The sequence below is a fragment of the Callionymus lyra genome, chromosome 1 (genome assembly GCF_982586985.1).
Source record: "Callionymus lyra chromosome 1, fCalLyr1.hap1.1, whole genome shotgun sequence".
Taxonomy (NCBI): Eukaryota; Metazoa; Chordata; class Actinopteri; order Syngnathiformes; family Callionymidae; genus Callionymus; species Callionymus lyra.
The window spans coordinates 11313140-11337787 of NC_141818.1; the positions used below are offsets into that span (position 1 = coordinate 11313140).

Genomic DNA, 24648 nt, shown 5'->3' on the forward strand with positions numbered 1-24648 from the left:
GGATCATGACTGGAGAAACTTGAGCGACGGATCTCTGGACCGTCGGTGGTAAAATGTTAAGTTACGATGAATCAATGTCTCCGTGCTGTGTGTAGTGTTGACTTTGTGACACGTCTGCAACACATCATTGTGTCTTGCTGTGTATGTGTTCTTTTCCCTTTTCCGTCTTTATTCTCGGTTCCTAAACTTACCATAACATACTAATTTTTGTCATTCATTATTCATTCCTTTTTAAATTAACGGTCAACTTAGGAGCCTCTTACTCAGTAAAGAACAGATAATCACAACAAAAAGTAGTAAACTTCAGTTAAATGAGATTGATTAAAACGAGTGTTTCATAGTTAATTAATTAGGCCAATTAATTAATTATTATTCACATACATTTAATAGTTTCCCTTGCACTATAAAACAAGGGTGGTGTCCCTTTTCTTCAGGTAACTCTTACCTAGAGGCAATTTAAAAGTTAAATCTACTAGAACTTAGATGTTCTGAAAATAAACTTTTTTATAAGGAATATAAAACTACTACAAATGCTTTTGTTTAAGTCGTCGTCATTTTTCCTTCAGAGCCACCATTCGTTCAGAAAACTATATCTTATGCAAACATATGTTTTAAGTTTCCTTTCATGAAAAATGATAAGCTCTATGAAAGGCTGTAAATGTCCACTATCAACAGGTATCTAGGCGTGTGGCTCAGGTGATTCATGATGTCATTCCATTTGGATGATGTCATTTGGAAATCCCCACATGTCCCAGCGGAGGAGAGGGATAAACCGGGCAGAACTGGTTAGAACTTCTTTTACCAACTTGTAGCTGCTGCAAGGACGTGACGTGCAAATTACTGTAAACCCTCAGGTTTATAGTAAATAACAACTTAACGCATCATCTGACAATCAGAACTTTGTGCTTATTTCAATATAGTCGGACCATTGTTTTCAACTTTAAGAGTGATTTACTTCTCCAGGTGTTTGATTTTCTAAGGTGACTCGGCAATTTTCTAATTGTTCCATTCTTCTCTTTCCGTTTCCTGTTCTTTTTGCCAACACGGTGGCCTTCTTCTGGTATGCCTACCTCGCTTCTGTGAGAAAGTGAAGCTGACAACACGGCGCCAAAGGAAGCTGAAGTGAACAGACTCTATGGTGCAGACAAATGACACGACACCAACTGATCAACACAGCGTGACTGTTTAAAACAGTATTAAAACTTTAAATGCTGCATTAAAATCTCAAACCCTTTTAAAAGCTACATGTGGATTTATTAATTTACTAAAGTGTATAGAAAGAAATTGCTAATATAATGTTAAATATTAATGAATAAACATTTCAAACATGGTTTCTCGTTTCTCATTTATTCATTAATTCTGTTCTCACTTCATTCATGTAGTCACTACAGCCCAGGATAGTATTGGAAGAATTCATAATTTAACTATATTATAATTATTTTTGCTTTGTTCTTGACAGTGTGGTGATTATTTATTTTACCTAAAAATATATTTTTGTTTATTGAGTCATCAAAACAGTGAGATTAAAACAAGCAGTGAATTAATAAGTAGGCTGGAAATAATCATAACTGACAATGACATAACAAACCAAGGATTGCACACAAATGAATTAAACTCAAAACACAAAGTAAGTAATTATAACACAAAGAAATGGAAAACTAACATATTAGTAGTCAGAACAAAACCACACATTGACGTGAAAGTAATAACCATTATAGGCACTACTTCAATCGAAAACAAAATGAACCACAGGAAATAATGACACAAGATTTAATAACACAACTGTAGCTCACACCTACAAAAGTGGAATAAACAAAACAAAACAACCTAAACAACTTCACTGCGAGCAGAATAACTGTTAAACAATGTAAAAAAAAGAAAGCGCCTTTACTCATTGTGTTATGCACAGTACTTTTATTTTTAAGGATGTGTATTGTTCGATCCCGGATGTGATGTGTAACTTGCTCCGGGAAAAGTTGATTAACGCTTGTGTGTTCCAGCCGTTGTTTTTTTGAAGAAAATAAAGCAATGATTGAAGCTGTACTGAAGTGGAGTTTGAATTAAAATCCTTAACAGGTTATGGGCCCAGACAGCTTCGGCAAGCACTCTACATGCCAACGTACCCCCAAGACATCTTCTCAGTGGCGAGAGCAGCGAATGGAGGAGCAACAGTCACGTTCAAGAAAAAGAACAGTCACATGATTACAAAAGATGGCAGCAGGTTTGACATTCATGAAAGTGGCAATTTGAATTATTTATCAAATGTTGAAGTGTTGATAAATGTAAAGTGTCCCACGACATACAAACCTGGCATGAGATTATGGGTCATCTCAATTATGAAGATGTACAAAAATTACAAGGTGTTGTAAAAGGCATGGTGATAAATGGGAGTGTGGTCAGACCAACACAGATATGTGAAGTGTGTACGAAAGGAAAATTCACACAGAGTAGAAATAGGGAGCCAGACAGAAAAGCTACAAAACCATTACAGCTAGTCCACACTGATCTAGCAGGTCCAATGCGAACCCCGAGCATAGAGGGACACGGATATGCTCAATCTTTTACAGATGACTACTCTTGTACCACAAACAGGTACAATGTTTGTGTACTTCCTTAAAGCTAAAAGTGATGCAGTTCATGCCACAGAAAGATTCCTGGCAGACATAGCACCTTATGGTGAAGTCAAGTGCGTCCATCCAGACAACGACACTGAGTTTACAACTCAAGTTTTCCAAGAACTGTTGACCAAGAATAGGATAAGGCATGAAAAGTCAGCGCCCTATTCGCCACACCAAAATGGCACAGCAGAGAGAGGTTGGCGAACTCTCTGTGAAATGGGCAGGTGTTTACTGTTAGAGAGTAACTTACCAGATAAACAATGGAACTATGCTGTACAAACAGCTGCTTACGTGCGAAACAGGTGCTACAGCAGACGCACAAGAAAAACTCCATATGAGATGTTTACAGGCGTGAAACCGGATGTTTCCAAACTGCGGAAGTTCGGGTCCATCTGTTTTGCCTACAAACAAGAGAAAGGGAAGTTGGATTCCAGGTGCCAGCAAGGTGTTTTTATAGGATATGATAAAAACAGCCCAGCTTATCTGGTGTACTATCCAGACACAGAAAAAGTCCAAAAGCACAGGTTAGTGAAATTCACAACCAAAACAGCAAATGAAAAAGAGACACAAACATCTGAAGCACACATTGAGTATTGTGATAGAGATGTACAGCCAAAAAGTCATGACAATGGAGAAATGGTTGATGAAAACAAAGAAAATGCATCAAGTCATGATAAGGAAAGTGATGTTTCGGAGACTGCTCCAAAACAGACTGAAGTGTCTCAGCAAGAAGACGATGCTGAGAGAACAAGGCGGAACCCAAAGAGGGAAAGAAAGAAACCAACTTACCTACAGGACTTTGAAACGGAAGAAAAGGTAGACAAACTACAAACATGTATTGACTTCTGTTACAGAGCAGTGTGTGACATTCCTCAGACTTACAAGGATGCCATTGCATCAACCAACTCAGGGCAGTGGATCAATGCTATGAATGAGGAGATGCAGTCACTGGAGGAAAATGAAACATTCAGCCTCACCCATCTTCCACCAGGCAAACGAGTAGTGGGGGGCAGATGGGTGTACGCACTCAAGAGTAACACTGATGGATCAGAAAAGTACAAAGCAAGATACGTAGCAAAAGGCTACAGTCAAAAACAAGGAACTGATTACGAAGAGACATTCTCAGCTACTGCTGATATGACCAGTGTGAGGGTGATCATGCAGAAGGCAACGCAGGAGAATCTGCTGCTGCATCAGATGGACGTTAAGACAGCATATTTACATGCACTTATTGATTTTGAACTTTACATTGAGCAACCAGAGGGTTACGAGACATGGTCAGACACAGGTGAAAAACTGGTGTGTAAACTGCATAAGTCTCTTTATGGTCTCAAGCAGTCCGGAATAAACTGGAATGCTATGTTACATGCATGTTTGATCAGAAATGATTTCACACAGAACCCTGCTGATCATTGTGTGTATACAAAAGAAAAACATGATGAAAAGGTAATCCTCATTGTATGGGTTGATGATTTGATAATAGCAGCTAGCAATGAAAGTGTATTAACAAATGTGAAAACAATGCTAACTGACAAGTTCAAAATGAAAGATCTGGGAAGACTCAGACATTTTCTGGGAATAGACTTTGAGCAAACAGAAGGCCAAGTTGTTATGTCACAGAAAAGATATGTGAACAAAATACTGAAAAGATTTGAAATGGAAGACTGTAGGGCAAGAGAGACCCCATGTGAACCAAAACTTGACTATTCAGAAAATGCTGAAAAAATGACAAATTCAAGAAAGTACAGAGAGGCAGTGGGAAGTTTAATATATTTGTCAATATGCACTAGACCAGACATTTTGTGGTCAGTAAACTCTCACAGCATTTTGATGATCCAACTGAAGAACACTGGAGCAATGTAAAACATGTCTTTAGGTACCTTAAAGGTACAGCAGAACAAGGTTTATGCTTCAAAAGAAATGACACAAGTAAACTAGGTTTGAAAGTGTACAGTGATGCAGACTGAGCATCAGAGAGAGCAGACAGGCGCAGTATCTCAGGTTATTGTGTCAGTTTATGTGAAGGAAGCTCTCTAATTTCATGGAAATCAAGAAAACAACCAACGGTTGCACTTTCTACATGTGAAGCAGAATACATTGCCTTAGCATCAGCTATACAGGAATGTATATATTTGAAACAGCTACTTAAAGGAATGGACAAGTACCAGTATGCACAAACAAAAGTGTACGAAGACAACCAAGGTACTATTGCACTTGCCAAGAACCCTGTAAACAGGCAAAGATGTAAGCACATAGACATCAAGTATCATTTCATCAGGGAGATTGTAAACACTGGCATGATACATCTGGAGTATTGTCCTACTGAGCAAATGCTTGCGGATGTAATGACAAAACCAGCAACTAAACTGAAACTGAAAAGGTTTGTCAAAGATATGTTTTGTACATAAAAGTACATACAATTTAGTGTTCTCGGGAAACCCATTAAGTTAAAGATGAGTGGGGGTGTTAAACAATGTAAAAGAAAGCGCCTTTACTCATTGTGTTATGCACAGTACTTTTATTTTTAAGGATGTGTATTGTTCGATCCCGGATGTGATGTGTAACTTGCTCCGGGAAAAGTTGATAAACGCTTGTGTGTTCCAGCCGTTGTTTTTTTTGAAGAAAATAAAGCAATGATTGAAGCTGTACTGAAGTGGAGTTTGAATGAAAATCCTTAACAATAACAAAGATATAAATTAATCTGTGAGGCGAACTAAACTAAACATAAAGAGTCAAGGTAAATAAATACACTGTAAATAAAGAGGAAGGACATCTTTTATGCACATGCCTGGATAAAGAACCAAATCGTTAGCAAAGAAAAAAACAACTCATCATGTAGGTCCAGACCAGCTGTCCGTCATGATACAGAGAAAAGGGCTCAGACGGAATGACGCAGTTGTTTAACTCGCTGCTGAACGTACAGGTGACGTCACCGGGAATGAGAAGGGGGCGTGTCTACTCGGGAGAATACAAAAAGTACACACTTTTTTTTTTTCTACATCAATATTACAATAACCAAACGTTTACAGCACAATGAATGAAATAATTGTATGATCAATTTTTAATTAATTTTTTTTTAAATAATAAGAATAGAAAATGCGCGCGCCTGCGACAGGTGTTTTTCCCGCTACAAATATATCTCAGACAGCGTTGAATTAAAACTTTATTAAATAGAGAAAATAAAACATTAATAACAAGTACAGTGGAAACAGAAGTGTATGGGGGGGGGGGGGGGGCATTATTTTATCCTCCTCGTAGACGCAGGTTGAGGTCAATGGTGCTTTTCTCTTTGACGCCGTAATCCGACAGTTTTCCTTCAGTCATCACTTTACTATTGTGGGTGAGACACTGCTGTGTGACCGGGATCTTCTCTCTTCGGTGGACCTTCTCCTTGAACGTGTCCACGGTCTCGTCCGGGGTCACTTCGTAGGTACTCGTTTCTCCGTTTTCCTTCCGCAGGAAGACCTGGATGGTGTTCCTCTCCGTCACCAGCAGAGACACATGAGACCCAGAGACAAGACCGTAGAAGCTCAGAGGCTTTGAGTCATCGCTGAGAGGAGTCTTGATGCCGTTCACGAACACCAGCTTCTGGAGGTGAACAGGGACGTTCAGTGTGGACTCGATGAGAGACTTGAGAGCAGCGACCGTGGACTGAGGACCCACGAACAGAGTGTGAGAAGATCCGTCCAACTGAACGATGACGATTTCCATGACTGTCATCTGAAGAGAAACAATTTTTAAAAAAGTCCAACACGTAACTTACAAGTGTCTTCTTACCTTGGATGCGTTATTGGCTGAAGAAAGTCCGTCTGACACTGAACTATCTGTTCGCCCTTTTTTATAGCAGATGATTATACGCCCACTTCTCTTAAGTTTCGTTTTCCATTCTCCGACTTTAGAAAGTTCCAGAAATTATTTCTCTTCTCTCTCAGAACACAAAAGTAAACATCCAACGTCACAAGGAAAGGGAAACATTTTTTTTATTATTGCAGTCCGACAACTATAAACAACTTTTGTTGGTAATATTTACAGTTTTAACATCTACAGTATGTACATATTTCTGTTGCTACATTCTTCAGCATCACAGTTATGGAGCTGTCGTCATGGTGACGATCTCTTCCCTCTTTGGTAACGGGATATTTCCTGTCAAAATAAAGAATACATGATCATCAGTGGAGGGTAATGACACATGTTCAGACATGTTTCTGGATGTCAGCGATAAACTTTATCCATCCATCTTATCGTTGCATCTTAAACCTGCCATTTTAAATCATCTGAAACCTGTTAAGTGGGTGAACATCTAGATCGAAATTAGTTTAAAACAACAAGATGGCGCCGCGTTACTGCTGTCGTTTTGTTTCGTCTGTTTTTGTTTGTGAATTGTAAATAGCTGAATTGTGTTTGTATTTATGTGTAATAGGCTATTCTATAAAATGGGTTGTTGACCATAAAAATGTCCAAATTAGTGGATCCCTCCACTAATAATGGCATTAATAAAGAATTACGATACGGCACAAAATAATGACAAAAATAAATGAAAAAGTAATAACATCTGATATAGGCTCTTATTTTGGAAGCCAGAAGTTGATTTCCTACTTATAAATGGCGTTTTAAGGGAATTACTGAGAAGAGAGACTTTGGATCATGACTGGAGAAACTTGAGCGATGGATCTCTGGACCGTCGGTGGTAAAATGTTAAGTTACGATGAATCAATGTCTCCGTGCTGTGTGTCTTGCTGTGTGTGTGTCTTGCTGTGTGTCTTGCTGTGTGTGTGTCTTGCTGTGTGTGTGTGTGTGTGTGTGTGTGTGTGTGTGTGTGTGTGTGTGTGTGTGTGTGTGTGTGTGTGTGTGTGTGTGTGTGTGTGTGTGTGTGTGTGTGTGTGTGTGTGTGTGCGTGCGTGCGTGCGTGCGTGCGTGCGTGCGTGCGTGCGTGCGTGCGTGCGTGCGTGCGTGCGTGCGTGCGTGCGTGCGTGCGTGCGTGCGTGCGTGCGTGCGTGCGTGCGTGTGTGTGTGTAAATGAATCACAAAATCCCACCTGGAGGAGCCACAAAATATTCTTCGACCGTCTGTTTGGAGAGCTGCAGCAGTTGTGCGGCGAGGTCGCCGTCAGTGACCGTGTCGTCCCTCAGGTACAGACTCCTGAACACACACACACACACACAAGGATGGCATCAGGTGGATCTTCGTGTGGCAGGTGAGCTACTAACTGAAGCCACTAACTCTTTAAACTAATGACATAATAGCAAGTCAGTTTGTAGCAGTTAAAACATTGAATAAAAGGCACTACAACATTTGTGATCACTGTCATTTAAAGGTCAACTTCTGGGTCTTTCTACAGTGTCCCTGAAGGACAAACTTCAACCACAAATTGGAGATGATTTTAAACACAGAAAGCAACAACATTGACTCCAAAGGGAAATGGCGCTCGCATAGTCGTCGTCATTTTTCCTTCAGAGCCACCATTCGTTCAGAAAACTATATCTTATGCAAACAGATGTTTTCAGTTTCTTTTCATGAAAACTGATAAGCTCTATGAAAGGCTGTAAATGTCCACTATCAACAGGCGTGTGGCTCAGTTGATCCACATTGTCACTCCATTTGGATGATGTCATTTGGAAATCCCCACATGTCCCAGCGGAGGAGAGGGATAAACCGGGCAGAACTGGTTAGAACTTCTTTTACCAACTTGTAGCTGCTGCAAGGACGTGACGTGCAAATTACTGTAAACCCTCAGGTTTATAGTAAATAAAAACTTAACGCATCATCTGATAATCAGAGCTTTGTGCTTATTTCAATATAGTCGGACCATTGTTTTCAACTTTCTAAGTGTTTTTCTTTATTCATAATTTTCAGTGAGTCTAATTTAAAACTTTACTCAATGCACTTTTAACATGAACTGAAACTGAAAGAGAAAAGTTCATGAGTAAAAGTTTGTTATTGTACGAATTGAAAACCGTGTTTGTTTAATCAGAGATTTTTTTTCAATTTAAACTTTATTTACACCGTCTAAAAGTGCTCACTCACATCACATTTTGAACTATTTAACATCCAGAAATTCAACATGAACTCAGGCTTGGGGGGTCATATGTTCATCAGTTAAAGGGATAAGATGAGTTTGTTGTTGTTAAGCCAGTGACTCCAGTCCGTTTTCATTACCTGTCTTCTAGGACCGAGTCCATGGGTTCAACGCCTGTGGTATCAACGACGTGCAGCTGGTCGACAAATCTGATAGCCTTTTCCAAACAATCCACGCCCTGCTTGGTGCGAAAATCCACCAGGGCTAGTCTCTCCAGCTTGTCCACCAGGTCAGCAGGCACTCGGGTCGGCTGTAGCATGATAGATGAGACAGGAAGTGAGCTCAGAGCTGTGACCCACAACAAAAATACATGTTGCCGAGTTTCTGGTTCTGATATTGTGATCCTTTATTTTTGCGTTATTCACAGTTACTTTCAATGTATCGATTTTTTTCATCATATTTTATTTAAAATAAAACAAACATCTAAAGGAAGGATGAAATCCTGCGAGATCCCGGCGATGACTGAGCACAAGAGGATACAGTCGACTCCAGCAACTTGTAAAGGTGATGTTTGGACAAATTTTGGTTACAAAACAAAACAAAATTGTTTGTCAAGAGTCATGTAGTCTGTAGACTCACGCACTATACAAATATATCCTGATTCCTACATTATAAGTAAGTACGTCATTTGTATTTATAGAGCGCTTTTCCAGACCAGGGTCACAAAGCTCAATAAAAGATATACTTTAAAGGTAGAGATAAGACTGAGAAAATGACAGGAGTTTCAGAAAATGAAGAAAAAGCCTGAACAAATAAAAATGTCTTAGACATTATTATTATTATCACATCATTATAACAATATATCGCTTTCCCATGTCACGATACTTGTTGTATCATTAGATTTTATTTGCAAATGTTTTTCACCATTGTGTGTGTTTAATTTGGCAGCTTGTCACACATTCTTACGCCAGTCTGCAATTTTCCCTGTGAGCACTTTTTAAATAGCTTTGGCATAAATCTTAACATCCATTTTATGATTCTATTTCCTGTATTTACCGGCGGCAGCTGGCTCTCAGGAACCGGTTCCCACGTTGCAGCTTCAGGCACCTTAAAGAGACCCATATGTAACCAACAACAATTAAAAAAAAAACAAATCTTCACTATAAGAGAGGTAGAAACTTGCCTTGGGGTTGTGCGGGTGCGGTCTGCCCTCGTGTGGTGACCTGGTGGAACTGACGCTGCTGAAGCGTCTCCGCACCAAACACTCCTTTAATGACGCTTGACGTGAAAGACGGTAGACGTTTGACGTCACACCACGACCTAGGCGACCAGTAAAATGAGCGAGCATGCTGTCGTCGAGTCGATCCAAGCGGTATTTTAAACAAAACAAACTGAAGCCATATTTGAGTCACTGCTGAAGTCAACCCGTGTACATGTTGAAAACTTCCGGTCTGCTGTAAGCGCTTCCGGCAAATCGAGGACGTCTTGGCCAAGATGATGATCTGTCTCTATCTTGCTGTTTCGTTGCTACCATTATTCGGCTTTTTTTAAATTTAGGTCATAACAGCTTTCTAAAAGATTGCCAAACCTTTATTTTCTATATTTACAATATATTACAGTAGGGCAAAGGCTTCGTGATTTTTGTTATGTTCGTTTAAGGGCAAATAAAAAAACTCGTGTCGTGGCTGTTGGACAGTTATTCATCTTGGTGCTATTTGTTTTTAGATTTTAAACCGAACTTTTTCTAGATCGGACCTTTAAAGTTGGCGAAATAGTAATAACAACATTTATACGACGTTGTTGATACATTAACATTTAAATAAATCAATACGATAGACAGTTGTGTCTTCTTGAATGAACTCGAGTCGCATGGCCGTCGGAGCCCGGATAGCTCAGTCGGTAGAGCATCAGACTTTTAATCTGAGGGTCCAGGGTTCAAGTCCCTGTTCGGGCGGATCTTTTTTATTTTTATTTCTAGAATTCCGTGTAAAATTACCAAGTTAATAGATGGAAACCCCTGAGTTATCTATCATAATTTCAGGTTCTACGAATTGGTGCGAAGCCTTCTAACACCTTCGCTATTGGTTTACCCCTAGGCACCACCTCATCTGTGAGAAAGCTTAATGAACTCGCCACCCAGCATGGGGCTGTCCACTTCCTATAAAGGCGCGAAACACCCGGCGCACTTTCTCCAACTGAAAACTCATCGAGCAGGGCGACCGCTGAGCTCTGAGAGAAAGCAGGTGACGGTCTGCCCACAGCCAAATCTTCTTGGGTGGGGATCTGACTCCACCTTTGCGATTTACGTACGCCACGGCGGTGGAGCTGTCGGATAGCACTAGGACGTTGGACCGTGACAGTTGGGGAGAGAGGTGAAGCAGGACGTCGTAAATTGCCTTTAGCTCTAGCCAGTTTATGTGTCTGTACCAGACCCTGCTGGCATAGGCCTGACCCGAGGTGCCTCCCCAACCTGTCAGAGTAGCGTCTGTGAACACCTGAGTGTAATGAAGGACGCAACCCAATGGAACTCTCCGTCTGACGTTGGCTAGAGAGTTCCAAAACTGGATGTCCTGCAAAACCCGAGCGGGAGGGTGCACTTTTCTACCCTTCCGCTTCCACTGACAACACAGTCGCTTCCAGCAAGTGCTGTCAGTTGGAGAATGGGCTGGATGCGCACGTCCGGGAGGAGCGCGTATCCTTCCTCCGTGTTCAACAGTACCCCCAGGTAAACTAACTGTTGAACTGGAGTCAGAGCGCTCTTGCTGAGGTTTACCATGAACCCCAGGGTGGCAATATGGCTTAACACCTTCTGTGTGTGACTTTCTGCCTCTGACCTGGCAAGGATCAACCAGTCATCCAGATAGGTCAAGATCCTCACCCCACTCACTCTTAATGGCTCCAGTGCCGCCTCCACACAGTTGGTGAAGGTCCTGGGTGCCAGAGAGTAGCCGAACGGGAGTCGAGTGTATTGAAACACACGATTCACGAGGGCGAAACGCAAGTACTTTCGATGTCTCTTGACTATCGGTATGTGAAAGTACACGTCGGTCAGGTCGATAGATGTCATCCAATCTCCTGGACTTACACCTGTGCCTAGCTGAGGTCCAGTATGGGCCTCCTACCACCGGTCTTCTTTGGCATAAGGAAATACCGGGAGTAAAACCCTGTCATCATCTCTGCTGCAGGAACCAGCTCTATCACCTCCTTCTGCAGCAGAGTAGAGACCTTGTTTCTTAGACAGGATAATTTTTTCTGCTTCGCCACGCGTGTCCAGAGAATCCCTGAAAAACACGGGGGTTGGCGGTCAACTGGAGTGCATAGCCCCGCACGATTACTTCCCTCTGCCATCTGGAATGAAGTAAAGCCAGGCGACTCCAAGCCGAATAATGTTATAACCGCAGCCCTGACAAACTTTAGGTTGTCATCCGGCCCGCCCCCGTGACTGTCCCAGAGCGGGCCGTTGACGAAAGGGCATCACACAAGCTGCTTCTCCATCTCTTGAATCAACAGAGCATGTACTCGAGCTGAATTCACTAGAACCCCCACTCTCATACATAAAATCCGGCTCTGTGGGAGAAACGCGCAAGTGGGCATGAGAAACCTCAGATGCGTGTCGTGCATGTACCCTTTTCCCCCCGGAAGTCTCCCCAGCTCCTCGAACACTCCTTAGTGTCACCGGAGCTGACAAAACCCGAGATGTGGAGGAATGGGCAGGAGAATTTACCCGGAGCTGATGTGAGTTCAGAACAGGTCACGCGCGCGTCGGCAACGCATCTCTCACCACGTCCAGTACATTCTCAAGCTCCGCTGGCGGTCCTGACCTGCTCATCACTTGTGAGATCTGACCGCCACACACCTCTCCAGATGATGGACCAGAAAGGGGCTAAAGCTCTTCTCGCCTGGTCTCAGAATGGTGAGAAAATCACGCGTAAAAGCGCCATGTTGCGTCAGTTCCATGGTGTTCTCTTTTTTCCGGAGCACTTTTCGACCCTGTTCCCGCTTGAGGTCTAGCTTGAGACGACCAAACCATCTCTGAAGCTGCCACATATACAGCAAGCCCGAACTACCATGTGAGCTGCTGCAATGAGCCCCAGGAGGGACATAACAGTGCCTGCTGTCGTCACATGACGCCGAGCTTCCAGCTTATGTCGATGCTCATGCTTACGTCTGCCATGATGCTTCAGGAGCTTTCTCGCTGAGTTGTAAAGGAGGAAGTGCGGCGGGTGTTTCCCGCCTTTATAGGAATTGGACTGCCCCCTGCTGGGTGGCGAGTTCATTAAGCTTTCTCAGAGACGAGGCCGTGCCTCGGGGTAAACCAATAGCGACGCTTTTAGAGGGCGGAGCACCAATATGAAGTAGAATTGGTGATTATGTTATAGTTAGCTTAAAATATGTCAACATACTTTCGACGTTTTCATGAATTTTAATTTAAAAATTTTTTTTGTATATTGTTCATAATAGTTTTACGAATAACGATCTCTAATAATAGCATATAAAGGTTAATTTGTCTAGTTACTGATGTTGATTCGCAGCTACAACACATTTGTATCTTCCCAGTAGGTGGTGCTAGAGATAGAAATAAAACAAAAATGAGATCAAATTATAGTCACGCATGCACAGGGCTCAGAGTGTGACGTCACAACACAAACGTAGAGAAGGAAGACACGTGTTTTCATCACATATACCATTTAATATATATATTTTATATCAACTCATCTCATTTGATTGTTTCACAATGAATTTTTTAACTCTGGTTGGATGATGACAAAAAGAAATCTGACATAGGAAAAAAAAGGCTCTGCGATTATAAACACGTGTATAAATAAATAAATAATAAATACGTTTTTTTAGCAAATAAATACAATAAAATCGAAGAGACAATCAAAAGCAAAACCTTCTTTAAACAAAAAAAAAGAAAAATCAACTTTCCAGAACCAAATTGCACATTTTAAATTGCCTTAAAAACTGGAAATTATTTCTTTACTAAACCAACCATTATAAACGATCCACGTCATTATTTTTGCTTTTCTTCCTGCTGTACTTTTCTTAAAAACTAAATTTGCTAACACTATTTTCTCCTTCTTTCCCCCTGAGGGATCAATAAAGTTCTATCTATTTCCTATTCTATTTTCCCTGACACAATTAAACTGATAAGAAGAAAAATCTTTGGGTCTGGTTTAGGGTCCTGAACACAGCTTAAAGAATTTCGTCATGCTTAAAAAAAAAGTTTTAATCAACTCTTTATAAACCAGATTAACATCAGTAACATAGATGTTTGGTTTTTCACTTCACACCAGCATACAGACGATTTTGTCTGTAATGCCTGAGGGGGTCGCAAACTCTTAGTCTCATTCTAAAAAACAGCTGAAGCAAATGTTTGTCTAAAAAATGGCGTAAAAATGAAGTGACAAAGAATGATTTTCTTGCTTTAAACTGAAACTCTGAAAGTCTTTCCGAGCGAGTATCGTCGTCCGAAGCTCGACTCCAGACGGTCGGCTCCTCCACGGATCTTCATTCTTCTGTCGGACTTCAACAATCGCAACACAATCGACACAACACAGTCACGCACGAAAACAAACGGACCAGGCAGCTTGAGGACGACAACAACACTGTCGATAGTAAACCACGGAGCAAATACTGAAATAGATTCTAAACTTTTCTGCTTGTATTCGTACTACAAATCACGATATTATCAGCGGGATATAGATATATCTTAACTAGTAAAATAGTGTAACAACAAACTTTTCCTCACAAATATAGTTGGGATGTATCTCTTTCTATCGGTTGCAAATGTTAAAATATTAAGTGCACTCTGATCAAGATGGACACTTTGGGAGGTTTGTAAAGACATTTAAGACACTTTTCCTGTGACGACGTGACGTTTTCTCGTATCCGTGGACGACACAGACGGCAGAGGGGCTACACTCAGTAAGGCTCATAGCAGCAAGAGTGGTCGCAGAATGTGTGTGTGTGTGTGTGTGTGTGTGTGTGTGTGTGTGTGTGTGTGTGTGTGCTGCTACAGACATGTGACTTGGAAGAAAAAGAAGGCGTCGACATCACTTGTTTTCTATCAGGATCTGCACTTTGCACACCAGATCTCGAGCCAGCGTCAGAATCTGGTTGATGTTGTGATGTTCGGCCATTTCTGCGGAGACACCGGGCGACAAAGTTGAGGCGCGAGAATAAAAAAAATAAAAAAAATTCTCAAGGGTTCTCTGGGTTCTGGGCTCACCGTTGAAGAACTTGATGATGTCGGTGAAGTCCATGTTGTTCTCCAGGATGATGTCCCTGTAGATCTCCACCAGAGCCAGAGCGATGAAGAGGACAAAATGGCTGGAGGAGGCGAACTTGGCCGCCCAGATGGTTTCCCACACGGAAAAGACGTCGTCGTACACCAACTCTGAAACACAAGACGCACGAGTTCCGTACTAGCCTCACTCCCACTCAGTGAACTCATGGCTGCCACCATGCATGAGCCTCCAGATGCCGCTTTAAATGTCTTTGATCGCACAAATGATCCAGAAGTTCCTGTGAATTTGGGTGCTTGTGCAGGTGAATCTGGTCTATGTTTAGCTGCTCCAGCAGAAGAGCTGCCGTCATGACGTGAGCGACATTTTCAAGTCTTTGTTACGTCATCAGTAAATTGTTCATTTGGTGAAATTATCTGTCTGTTAGTAGAGATAGTTCAACTCGTAAAATCCTGTAATTTGACGCTCAAATGTTTTTTCTTCACATGGAGAACATGACACTGCAGTTTTCTCTGGTATTTCAATGTGAGAACAGAGATTAAAAATGATGAGAAGTCCTTTATTGCATATTGTTTTGATTGTTTAAGCGCTTTGTGACCCTGGTCTGGAAAAGCACTATATAAATAAAAATGACTTACTTACTTACATTAAACAGAAAATGGTGGTAATGAATAAATCACAATTCATCTCAGAATATTTAATCCATATTTATTCACTTTATAAACGTTACTGCAATCGTTTCTCATATAAAAAACTATACCATTAAACCCCCTCTCCAACTTATTTAGACCACAATTAAATAATCGCAATTAATCGCATAATTCGAGGCCCTTATGTTTTGTCCATACGAGGTAAATGTTACACAGAAATTGTTCATTATCTGAACCATTAAATTAATTAATCGCAATTAATCCCATAATTTGAGTTCCTTAATAGTTATTCACTTTGAAAACATTACAATTCAATTTTTTCATATATATATACAACTTTAAAAAACTATGCCATTAAACCCCTTCCCCAACTAATTATAACAAAAATTAATTAATCGCAATTAATCGCGTCCCTTAATATTTATTCAATTTATACAACTCATTCATTCATTCATTGTCTACCGCTTTATCCCGGGGTCGGGGTCGGGGTCACGGGGAGACTGTAGCCTATCCCAGTATCATAGGGCGAGAGGCAGGGACAATAACCAGCCTGTCAAGACAGACAACCATTCACACACGCTCTCATACCTACGGATAATTTCCCAAAGTTCTTGATCATCTCTGTAAAACGTTAAACTGAACTTGAAATGTAAATGTATTTTTGAAAACCACAATTTGTTCTACATGAATCTTCTGGTCTGACCACAATGAGCAACTCCAGTTGAAGTGGTCACCTCTCTTGAAGTCCAGCAGGAACCAGCGGTAGCAGAAGTAGAAGTGAGTGTAGTCTCCGTTCTGGTGCATCAGCTCAAACATCTCAGAGTCCAGGATCTGCACAGAGAGCAGGAACATCTCCGAGAATAAACTCTGACTCCGCTCGCGTGACGGCGTCTCACCTGGATCAGAGAGCGCATGTTGGCGAAGTGCGTGTCCATGGCTCCTCCGTGTGGGAAGTTCTGGTTCATCCTCTTCATGAGCTGCGTGAAGCAGCTGAAGGCCAGAGCCTCTGGAGGAACCAGCGGAAGAGCCAGACAGTGAGTGGGAGTCTTCTACTCAACCGCCGCTCATAAAAATACTCCACTTGTGTCGGAAAGAGTTTGTCGACTCACCGTCGTCCAGAATAACCAGCAGCGGGGCCAGGAGGTCGCACATGCCCTGGACGTAGCCCACGTCCAGGTTCTTCCAGATGTAGCTGCAGAGACGCACCAGGAGATCAACTTGGCAGTAGATCAGTGTCATCAGAATCATTTCAAATGTTATTTAAAAAGAAAAATGAATTTAATAATGTGTATATTTAAAAGTATAATCTGTTTGTTTAATAATTAAATTAAAACAATTTCAAAATACATTTTTATTTTACACATACAGTCTGATATATTAATTCAAATAATTCATAAATAAACATTCGAAATGCAATATTCTTTAACCCGTAGCCTTTTAAATTCAATATAAAACTGTTGGTACAATAGTAACGACAAGTTAAGATTGAATTTAAAAGGCTACATTTTTTTTCAAATAATGAATAAAATGTTTTTTTTATACACAGTTTGATATTTTAATCCCATTGATTTAAAAATGCATTTTCTCGATTCAACGTAAACATGTTGGTGAAGAAGTGCCATATAAATAAAATATTAATTCATGTGTTTTCGATTTATTGTTATTATAATACATACAACTCTGTGTAAAGAAAACAAAAAACTTAAGGTTGAAAATATTAAATTTTCTAATAAAAACAAATATCAATCCTTTGATTTTTTTTCAAATAAAACAAATTCACTCATTCATTATTACAAGCATTATATGAACTAAAAAAAACAACAATATTCAATAATAAAATCAAAAGTTAAAACGTCAATATTTTAATGGCACTGACGTACTTCCCTAGATCTGGTCTGTTTAACCCTTGTGTTATCTCTAGGTCCTCGGGTCACCTTGACCCAGAGCTAACACAAAGGTTTTAAGGTCTCACGGCTCTCCATCGAGCTCACCTGCACATGATGTTGCGCAGCTTCTCCAGGTTGGCAGGAGTGAAGTACCAGTAGTTCCTGTCGCAGCGCTGGACGTCTTTATCGATGCGATGCAGGTTCAAGGTGTACAAGTCCAGAAGCTCTTGCTGCAACACAAACACATGCTCATGGACGCTGCTGGAAAATGTCAGGAGAGAAGAAGGTCCTACAGAGAAGCTGCTCCCAGCCTGACACGCCGCCTCGCTCTCCATCTCCGGCTCCTCGGACAAGGGAGAACCTTCTGGACTGTGAGGGGCCTCTGAGGAGGCAGGTCCCTTCCTGCTCCAGGGCACCATGGAGACCTTGGCTCCGGGGATGTCCTCCATCTCTATAGCGGAGGGAGACTCGTCGGACTCGGTGGTGACCTCGTCCTTCTGAGGAGAACATTCTGTTCTGGCGTCCGCAGGAGCCGAGCCGTTCTTCTGCAGCACGTCAGGCCTGGATGTGACCAGCACCTCCTCCGGGGCCTTCAGCCCGGCCTCCTGCACGCCCGCCGCTACATCGGCAACTCCCTCCTCTCCTGTTCCACACGTGGTCTCTGGTTCGATTCCCGCTACGGTTTCTTCACCAACTTTTGGATCACTGGCCGATTTCAGATCCACTTTCCGCTCCGGTTTCTCAGCTTCCTGAGGAGGTTTGCTCGTGGCGGGGAGAGCGGCTGGTCTGGCGGTGGCGTCGGCGGCGGCGGCGTCTTCTGTGCTGAGCGAGCCGTCCGACAGCCCGGAGGTGACGGAGAAGTTCCGGGAGGAAGGGTGTCCGGAGTCCGGGGAGCTGACGCCGTTCTGAGCGGCACCGTTCGCCACCTTCGGCACCTGCTTGACCTCCTCGCTCTTGGCCTCCGTCTCTATCTGGTCCACCTCCTCCACCGACTCGAACACCTGGAGGAACGAGCGGGAAGCAGGCTGGACCGGACTAGATCGTGAACTGACCACACAGAATCAAGGTTGATACCTGCGTGCTGCTGCTGGAGTCGCTCTGCAGCTGAGCCAGACTGGGCCTGTCGGAGCTCTGGGAGGACTGAAGAACACACAGTCGTGGAATTAAGCATCACGTCTGCAATAACACACTCTGCCAAAACATTATGAACTCCTGCCAAAAACATTATGCAGCCAAAACTTCAGACTCTTGATGCTGCACTGGTACAAGTTCAAGTGGAAGTAAAAGATGGTCTCATTAAACTCCAGTTGGTCGCTTTTAAAATCAATGCCTTGATCTGTGCCTGGAATGGTCCTTAAAATGAAATTGTTTTTTAAAACGTTTTTTTTCTCAAAAACGGGATCATATTTTTGTATGTTCTATATTTGTATTGGTCTTAGAACCCAGTAACGGTCTTTTACCGTGTTAACATGTTCAGCCAGGTTTACTTTCGGGGCGACAACAGTCCATAGTTTTTTTGTGATGGTTGTGTTCTGTAATAACCCTGCAAAGTACTGACCATTTTTCAGTTCTTTAATTGAACACCACTTATTTGAACCTTCACCTCGACATTGCTTATGAGGTGTCTCTCAAAAACCCTCTCAGTAACAGTGAAAACCTGAAAACCTGCCGTAATTCTTTGCCGCCCAGCCAACCAATTACCGCTGTCGACCACTTTTGACATGGCCATATAGACGAAGAATACAAAAACAACACTTTAGGGACTAATCAGCCGAGCAGTGAGTAGAAAGGCTTCATAGGAGTTCACTGTTTTATGGTTGCATTAACTTTGTCTGCTGCTTGAATAATTAAACACTACTAGAACATTTGCAGAAATTCAGTGTGAATGCTGGATCTGCAGAATCTGTAAACTGTAATGCTACAAGAAGTAGTAGATTTAGAATAATTAGTAGTAGAAGTAGAATAAGTAGTAGTAGAGGGAATAGAAGAAGAAGAAGTAGTACAAGTACAAGAATTAGTATTAGAAGAAGTAGCAGTAGTGGGAGTAGAAGAAGAATAAGAAGTAGTAGTACAAGTACAATAATTAGTATTAGAAGTAGAAGAAGTAGCAGTAGTGGGAGTAGAAGAAGAATAAGAAAAAGTAGTAGTACAAGTAGTAGACTTAGTATTAGAAGTAGAAGAAGTAGCAGTAGTGGGAGTAGAAGAAGAATAAGTAGTAGTAGTACAAGTACAAGAATTAGTATTAGAAGTAGAAGAAGTAGCAGTAGTGGGAGTAGAAGAAGAATAAGAAGTAGTAGTACAAGTACAAGAATTAGTATTAGAAGTAGAAGAAGTAGCAGTAGTTGGAGTAGAAGAAATATAAGAAAAAGTAGTAGTACAAGTAGTAGAATTAGTATTAGAAGTATTAGAAGTGGGAGTATACGAAGGTATACATTTAGTAGGAGAAGAAATAGTAGAAGTGGAATAATTAGAAGAAGAAGTAGTGGGAGTAGAACAAGTAGTAAAATTAGTAGTTGAAGTAGTAGAATTAGTAGAAGTAGATGAAGTAGTAAAAGTAGTAGAATAATTAGTAGAAGTAGTAGTAAAAGTAGTAATGGGAGTAAAATAAGTAGTAGAATTAGAAGTAGTAGTATAATTAGTAGTTTAAGTAGTATAATTAGTAGTAGAACTAGTTGAAGTAGAACAAGTAGTATAATAATTAGTATAATTAGTAGTAGAAGTAAAATAATAAGTAGTAGTGGGAGTAGGAGTAGTAGTAGGATTAGTAGTAGTAAGTACACAAAAGTGTTTTTTAAGTAGAATAAGTTTCTAGGTGAAGATGAATGTACCTGAAGGTCAAAGTGGAAGGAGTTGAAGAGATAAAAGAAAGCTAGAACTTAGGCTGCTTTTCGGGAACGAAATCTAAAAAGTGTGAATGGTTCAAATCGGATAAAATTTGTGCGAGTGTGGTGAGCACAGGTGAGAGATGAGACAAAATGCCAAGAAAGGAAATGAAATTCCACTGAAATGAGTCACTGCTTATGTTCTTCTAATTGTTAATTGTACTTGTGAACAGTGTTGCACACGGATGCGTCACAGTTTGTGTGCAGACGTCACCTCGTTGCTGACGGTGGAGTCATGATGGACCATCTTTTGGCTGCAACTGTCCATGCTGGCGGCGAACGAGCATTTAGCGAGAGCCACGGCGTGATGCTCCTTCTCGCGCTGGCGGATGATCTCCTCGCAGCCCTGCCACTCACTCATGGTCTGCTGGTACGACTCCCGGACCTGCCGGTCCACCTGAGGGGGTCGAAGGTCAATCATTGCCCAGGAGCAAACTCTAATTATACAAGAGACCAAAATATTTTATAATTTTCAATAATTTTAGCGACCACCCAGCTGTGCAGTGTGTAGATTTTTATAAATATAGATTAATATTCGAATTAATAATACATTTTCCTAAATTCTACATCTTTTTTTATTTATTTTCATTCATAGCCTCCTGAATTCATTATAAAATGGCTTCTACCGCGTCACGTGATCACCTGCGTGTCCTATGATTGGCTGAGAGCTTGAAAAAGTAGCTCTTTTGACACTTTATGGTGGTAATATTATACCAACTTTTTTATATTGAGTTTAAAAGGCTAAGCATAAAAAAGTATTCATTTAGTGAAATAAAAAAAAAATAATTTAACTGGCTAATATAAAATTGTTGAACTCAATTAAAAAAACAATGCAATGCTTTAAAAAAAACAGTTGGTTAAACTCAACCACCATCAATATTCTGATGCCACTGATATCCTTTCATGAGAAGACCACATAAAATGACATTGTGGGCCAGATTTGGCCCCCGGACCTTAAGTCTGACTCGCGTTAAATAAAGAGTGTATTAAATTAAGAGTGTAATACAAAAAGAGTGTATTAAATAAAGAGTGTATTAAAAAAAGGGTTATTAAATAAAGAGTGTAATAAATAAAGAGTGTATTAAATAAAGAGTGTTATAAATAAAGAGTGTATTAAATAAAGATTGTATTAAAAAAAGGGTTATTAAATAAAGAGTGTAATAAATAAAGAGTGTATTAAATAAAGAGTGTAATAAATAAAGAGTGTATTAAATAAAGAGTGTAATAAATAAAGAGTTATTAAATTAAGAGTGTAATAAATAAAGAGTGTATTAAATTAAGAGTGTATTAAATAAAGAGTGTATTAAATAAGAGTGTATTAAATAAAGAGTGACAGGCAAACACACCTCTTTCCTCGCCGCCTCAGACATGCTGAACTGGTAGTGACCCAGCAGGAAGGGCCACACTTCCTTGCGCAGCGAGGGCTCCACTCCGCCGAAATACACCAGCCGGAGCAGCTCCTGCTCCTGGTAGGACTGGTAACACAAACAGGTTCATTTGGACTCGGGAGGTGATCGCCACGGCAACCGCTCAGAAGCACAAAGCAGCGTCACAGCAGTCTTTGTAACACTCGTCCTTTTCATGTAGCTTCAGGAAATTAGTTTAATCCCACGTCGCAAAAGCCTCTTTCATTCGACGTTAATTCCTCGATTAAAAAAATGAAAGGGATGAAAATAAGGGGGAACAACCGTGTGTGCTAAAACTAGGATTAAATAAAACGTGTGTGTGAAGGCAGCAGCACAGTGAGAGTGGATGATAAAGCTGCACTGCTTCTGATACTAATCATCTTTCAGCTCCACTGTTGCAGAACTAACACCACGAGCCGCACGACCGTGGAATAAATGCACTTACTGTGCAGTCCTGCAGAAACGTCTGCCACACGTCGGCCGTGAGTCCCTTGAACGCGTCGCTGGGAGCATCAGGCGCCACGATGGTGTGATTGACGAGGGCAGACAGGTGAGTGCGCACGGTGGACAGGTGACGGCAGTAGGCCAACCCTGGTGGAGAAATGCTTTTAGACTTTTAAACAGTTTTGTGTTGGTTTTCTAGCGACTGATTCACTCGAAGCTTGTTCTTCAAATCCAGCATGAGAAATATACACATTTGCCAAAGTTTATTTATTTATTTAAAACAAACGGCTACAGCATGTTAATTGATCAAAACAACATGTTATTCTCATCACTTACTTAAACAAGAATTTTTTTGTTTTCCTGTTTTTTAGACAAAATGGCTTGTTGTTTTGTAATAAATATAAATAAATTCACTTTATATTCATATTAATAATTTTAAATTGTAGACATTAAACACGAATAACTTATTTAACCTAAAGAAAATACAAAGAGTTATGCAAACATTTTAATAACCACAGTCTCTCCATTTATAGCTTTAAATGTTATCTTACAGTTCAGTTAAAATCATATTTTTTACCGCCTAGATAACCTCCATTAACCACTTGTCTGGACATTTAATCCCTCAGCAGTCGTGAAACATCAAGATTAAAAAAAAGTGTCAAATAATGTTTAAAAGCTATGTATTGGATAATAAAAATCTAATGAAATTCATTTTTTTTTAGTAATAATAATCATAAAAATATATACTTTTGTATAAAATCCAGAGTTAATTTATGAATTAATTGGATAACTTAGGAAAAAACTATTAACTAATAAGCAATCAAATGACAATTATAACCATAGCATAGTTAAATTTTTTTAAATTTAATTCATAATTCCTTTTTCCCATTTTTCCTTGTTCATATTTCCCCTAAAGTTTCTCTCTAATGTCATTTCATTGGGTCATTTTGGCTTTTTAAGTAACTATAATAAAAGTTAACCCTTGTATAAGGTTCAAGATGACCCGAAGGCCCCGAAAACAAATGTGTTAGTGGTATCCCTTGTGTTGTCTCTCGGTCAAGATGAACGACCTCCACCACTGCATATGTATTTATGAAAGCCAGGGAGGTTCAATGAAATAAATTATATTTACTTATTTCTATAGATTTCACTCCGATTATATTTGGCAGGTGGAATAAAAAGGTGCACGTACATCCATAGAAAGCTCGAGAGATGATCTGATACTTCATGTTGTCGCAGAGCATCTTCAGCGGCGTCCTGCAAGACACGAGACGGAGATGAGGTTTTCTAACGAGACTTTGCTAATCACATTGTCATGCTAATGAGTCCGTGCTGCCAAAACGACGCCATTAAAACGAAATTGCGTCGATGTCTGCTCGCCTGTCGTCTCATTTTCCTGTGCGAGCGGCCGTGATGCGTCTCTGGCTTATTCGGTTTAATCGCTCCGTCGTGACTTCACCAGAGTTGTCGAGTCCAGATGCAAATCGAGATAATTTCAGCGCTTGAATTCACAATAACAAAAAAAGCATCTACAAACATATCCGGAGTAGCACTAGCCAAATGAAGCAGTGCATAGAAAACACAGACGGAGTCACGCTGCTCACCTTTCGTGGTTACACAACTTTGGGCCGAGACCTTCAGAGAAGCTTCCCTGGGAACAGGATGAACACGAGGACTTCCTGAGAGTGGGGTGCCACATCGTAACCCCCTGATCCATCAGGTCTGGGGGAGTCACTGAGACACACACACATCACTGTTAGAGCAGTTTGGCAGCATATGTTCTTGGGAAATAAATGCAGGGAAAAATAATAAATCATAAAAGAAATAAAGTCAATCAATAAAGAAACAAGGAAACTGATTTAAAAAAAAATCAAATGATAAAAAAAGACGTGGAAATTATTGTTAAATATACATCGTAATAAATAAAAACGTCTTATTTGTTTATTTAATTGTTTTAATAACAATTGTAAAATAAATAAGCTTTTGTTTTTAAATACATATTATAGTAACTGAATGAAAATAAATAAAAGGTGAAATAACAAATACATATAGATGGAAACAGAGTAATAAATAAACAGGAATCAGGAGATAAATTAAGTGGAAACTGTTAAAAAAAAGTATATATATATATATATATATATGATTTAAAAATATGGTACAAGGCAAACATTAAAACCTATTTGTACCAGAGACCCATGTTCGTAACATCTATAACAGCAGCAGCTAATGTTCTGACAGATGTTTCAAGATGAAAAAAAACTTTGTTTTTCTCTTCCATTTAAAAGTGTGGATAAGAGTCTCTCACCGAACTCTGACTGGCTATTTGGGAAGAGGATGCGGAAGACATAGTCCGTGGCTTCATCCTCCTCTTTGTCGGAGACCGAGTCCAAGGATCCGGATCCCTGAGGAATCCTCTTCTTGAGTTTAGGAAACACTTTCCCCTGAGAGAAGATGACAACACAGTGAGCTGGGATGTATTAATAGGAAGTGTGGGTGGT

General features: G+C 40.5%; 3 protein-coding genes and 1 non-coding gene across 4 annotated transcripts in view; 1 reads left to right on the forward strand and 3 right to left on the reverse strand.

Moving 5' to 3' along the window:
* Positions 1 to 5768: 5768 nt before the first annotated feature.
* On the reverse strand, positions 5769 to 6497 carry LOC148087954 (polyubiquitin-like). Its single transcript, XM_087793213.1, has 2 exons — positions 6396 to 6497; positions 5769 to 6338 (listed from the first exon to the last, which is right to left on the reverse strand). The coding sequence occupies exon 2, from the start codon at positions 6336 to 6338 to the stop codon at positions 5862 to 5864; it is 477 nt and encodes a 158-aa protein (XP_087649339.1). The 5' UTR covers positions 6396 to 6497; the 3' UTR covers positions 5769 to 5861.
* Positions 6498 to 6582: 85 nt separating this feature from the next.
* On the reverse strand, positions 6583 to 10072 carry gatc (glutamyl-tRNA amidotransferase subunit C). The gene is made up of 5 exons (XM_087793202.1): positions 9818 to 10072; positions 9691 to 9741; positions 8775 to 8944; positions 7654 to 7757; positions 6583 to 6761 (listed from the first exon to the last, which is right to left on the reverse strand). Exons 1-5 carry the CDS (start codon positions 9980 to 9982, stop codon positions 6706 to 6708), a joined length of 546 nt encoding a protein of 181 aa, XP_087649328.1. The 5' UTR covers positions 9983 to 10072; the 3' UTR covers positions 6583 to 6705.
* A 443-nt stretch (positions 10073 to 10515) lies between these two features.
* Positions 10516 to 10588, forward strand: trnak-uuu (transfer RNA lysine (anticodon UUU)). Its single transcript has one exon. It is a non-coding gene; the product is annotated as a tRNA-Lys (tRNA).
* Positions 10589 to 14609: 4021 nt separating this feature from the next.
* sgsm1a (small G protein signaling modulator 1a) overlaps positions 14610 to 24648 on the reverse strand; it is a 28674-nt gene continuing 18635 nt past the window's right edge. Inside the window, exons 12-25 of the mRNA XM_087793224.1 lie at positions 24456 to 24591; positions 23755 to 23884; positions 23343 to 23407; positions 22152 to 22297; positions 21647 to 21775; positions 20515 to 20697; positions 18493 to 18558; positions 17712 to 18419; positions 17524 to 17648; positions 16642 to 16724; positions 16429 to 16538; positions 16267 to 16363; positions 14867 to 15034; positions 14610 to 14779 (exon numbers count right to left, since the gene is read on the reverse strand). Of these exons, the coding sequence (XP_087649350.1) occupies positions 14691 to 14779; positions 14867 to 15034; positions 16267 to 16363; positions 16429 to 16538; positions 16642 to 16724; positions 17524 to 17648; positions 17712 to 18419; positions 18493 to 18558; positions 20515 to 20697; positions 21647 to 21775; positions 22152 to 22297; positions 23343 to 23407; positions 23755 to 23884; positions 24456 to 24591 (2235 nt within the window). The 3' untranslated portion in view covers positions 14610 to 14690. The remainder of the gene's footprint in view (positions 14780 to 14866; positions 15035 to 16266; positions 16364 to 16428; positions 16539 to 16641; positions 16725 to 17523; positions 17649 to 17711; positions 18420 to 18492; positions 18559 to 20514; positions 20698 to 21646; positions 21776 to 22151; positions 22298 to 23342; positions 23408 to 23754; positions 23885 to 24455; positions 24592 to 24648) is intronic.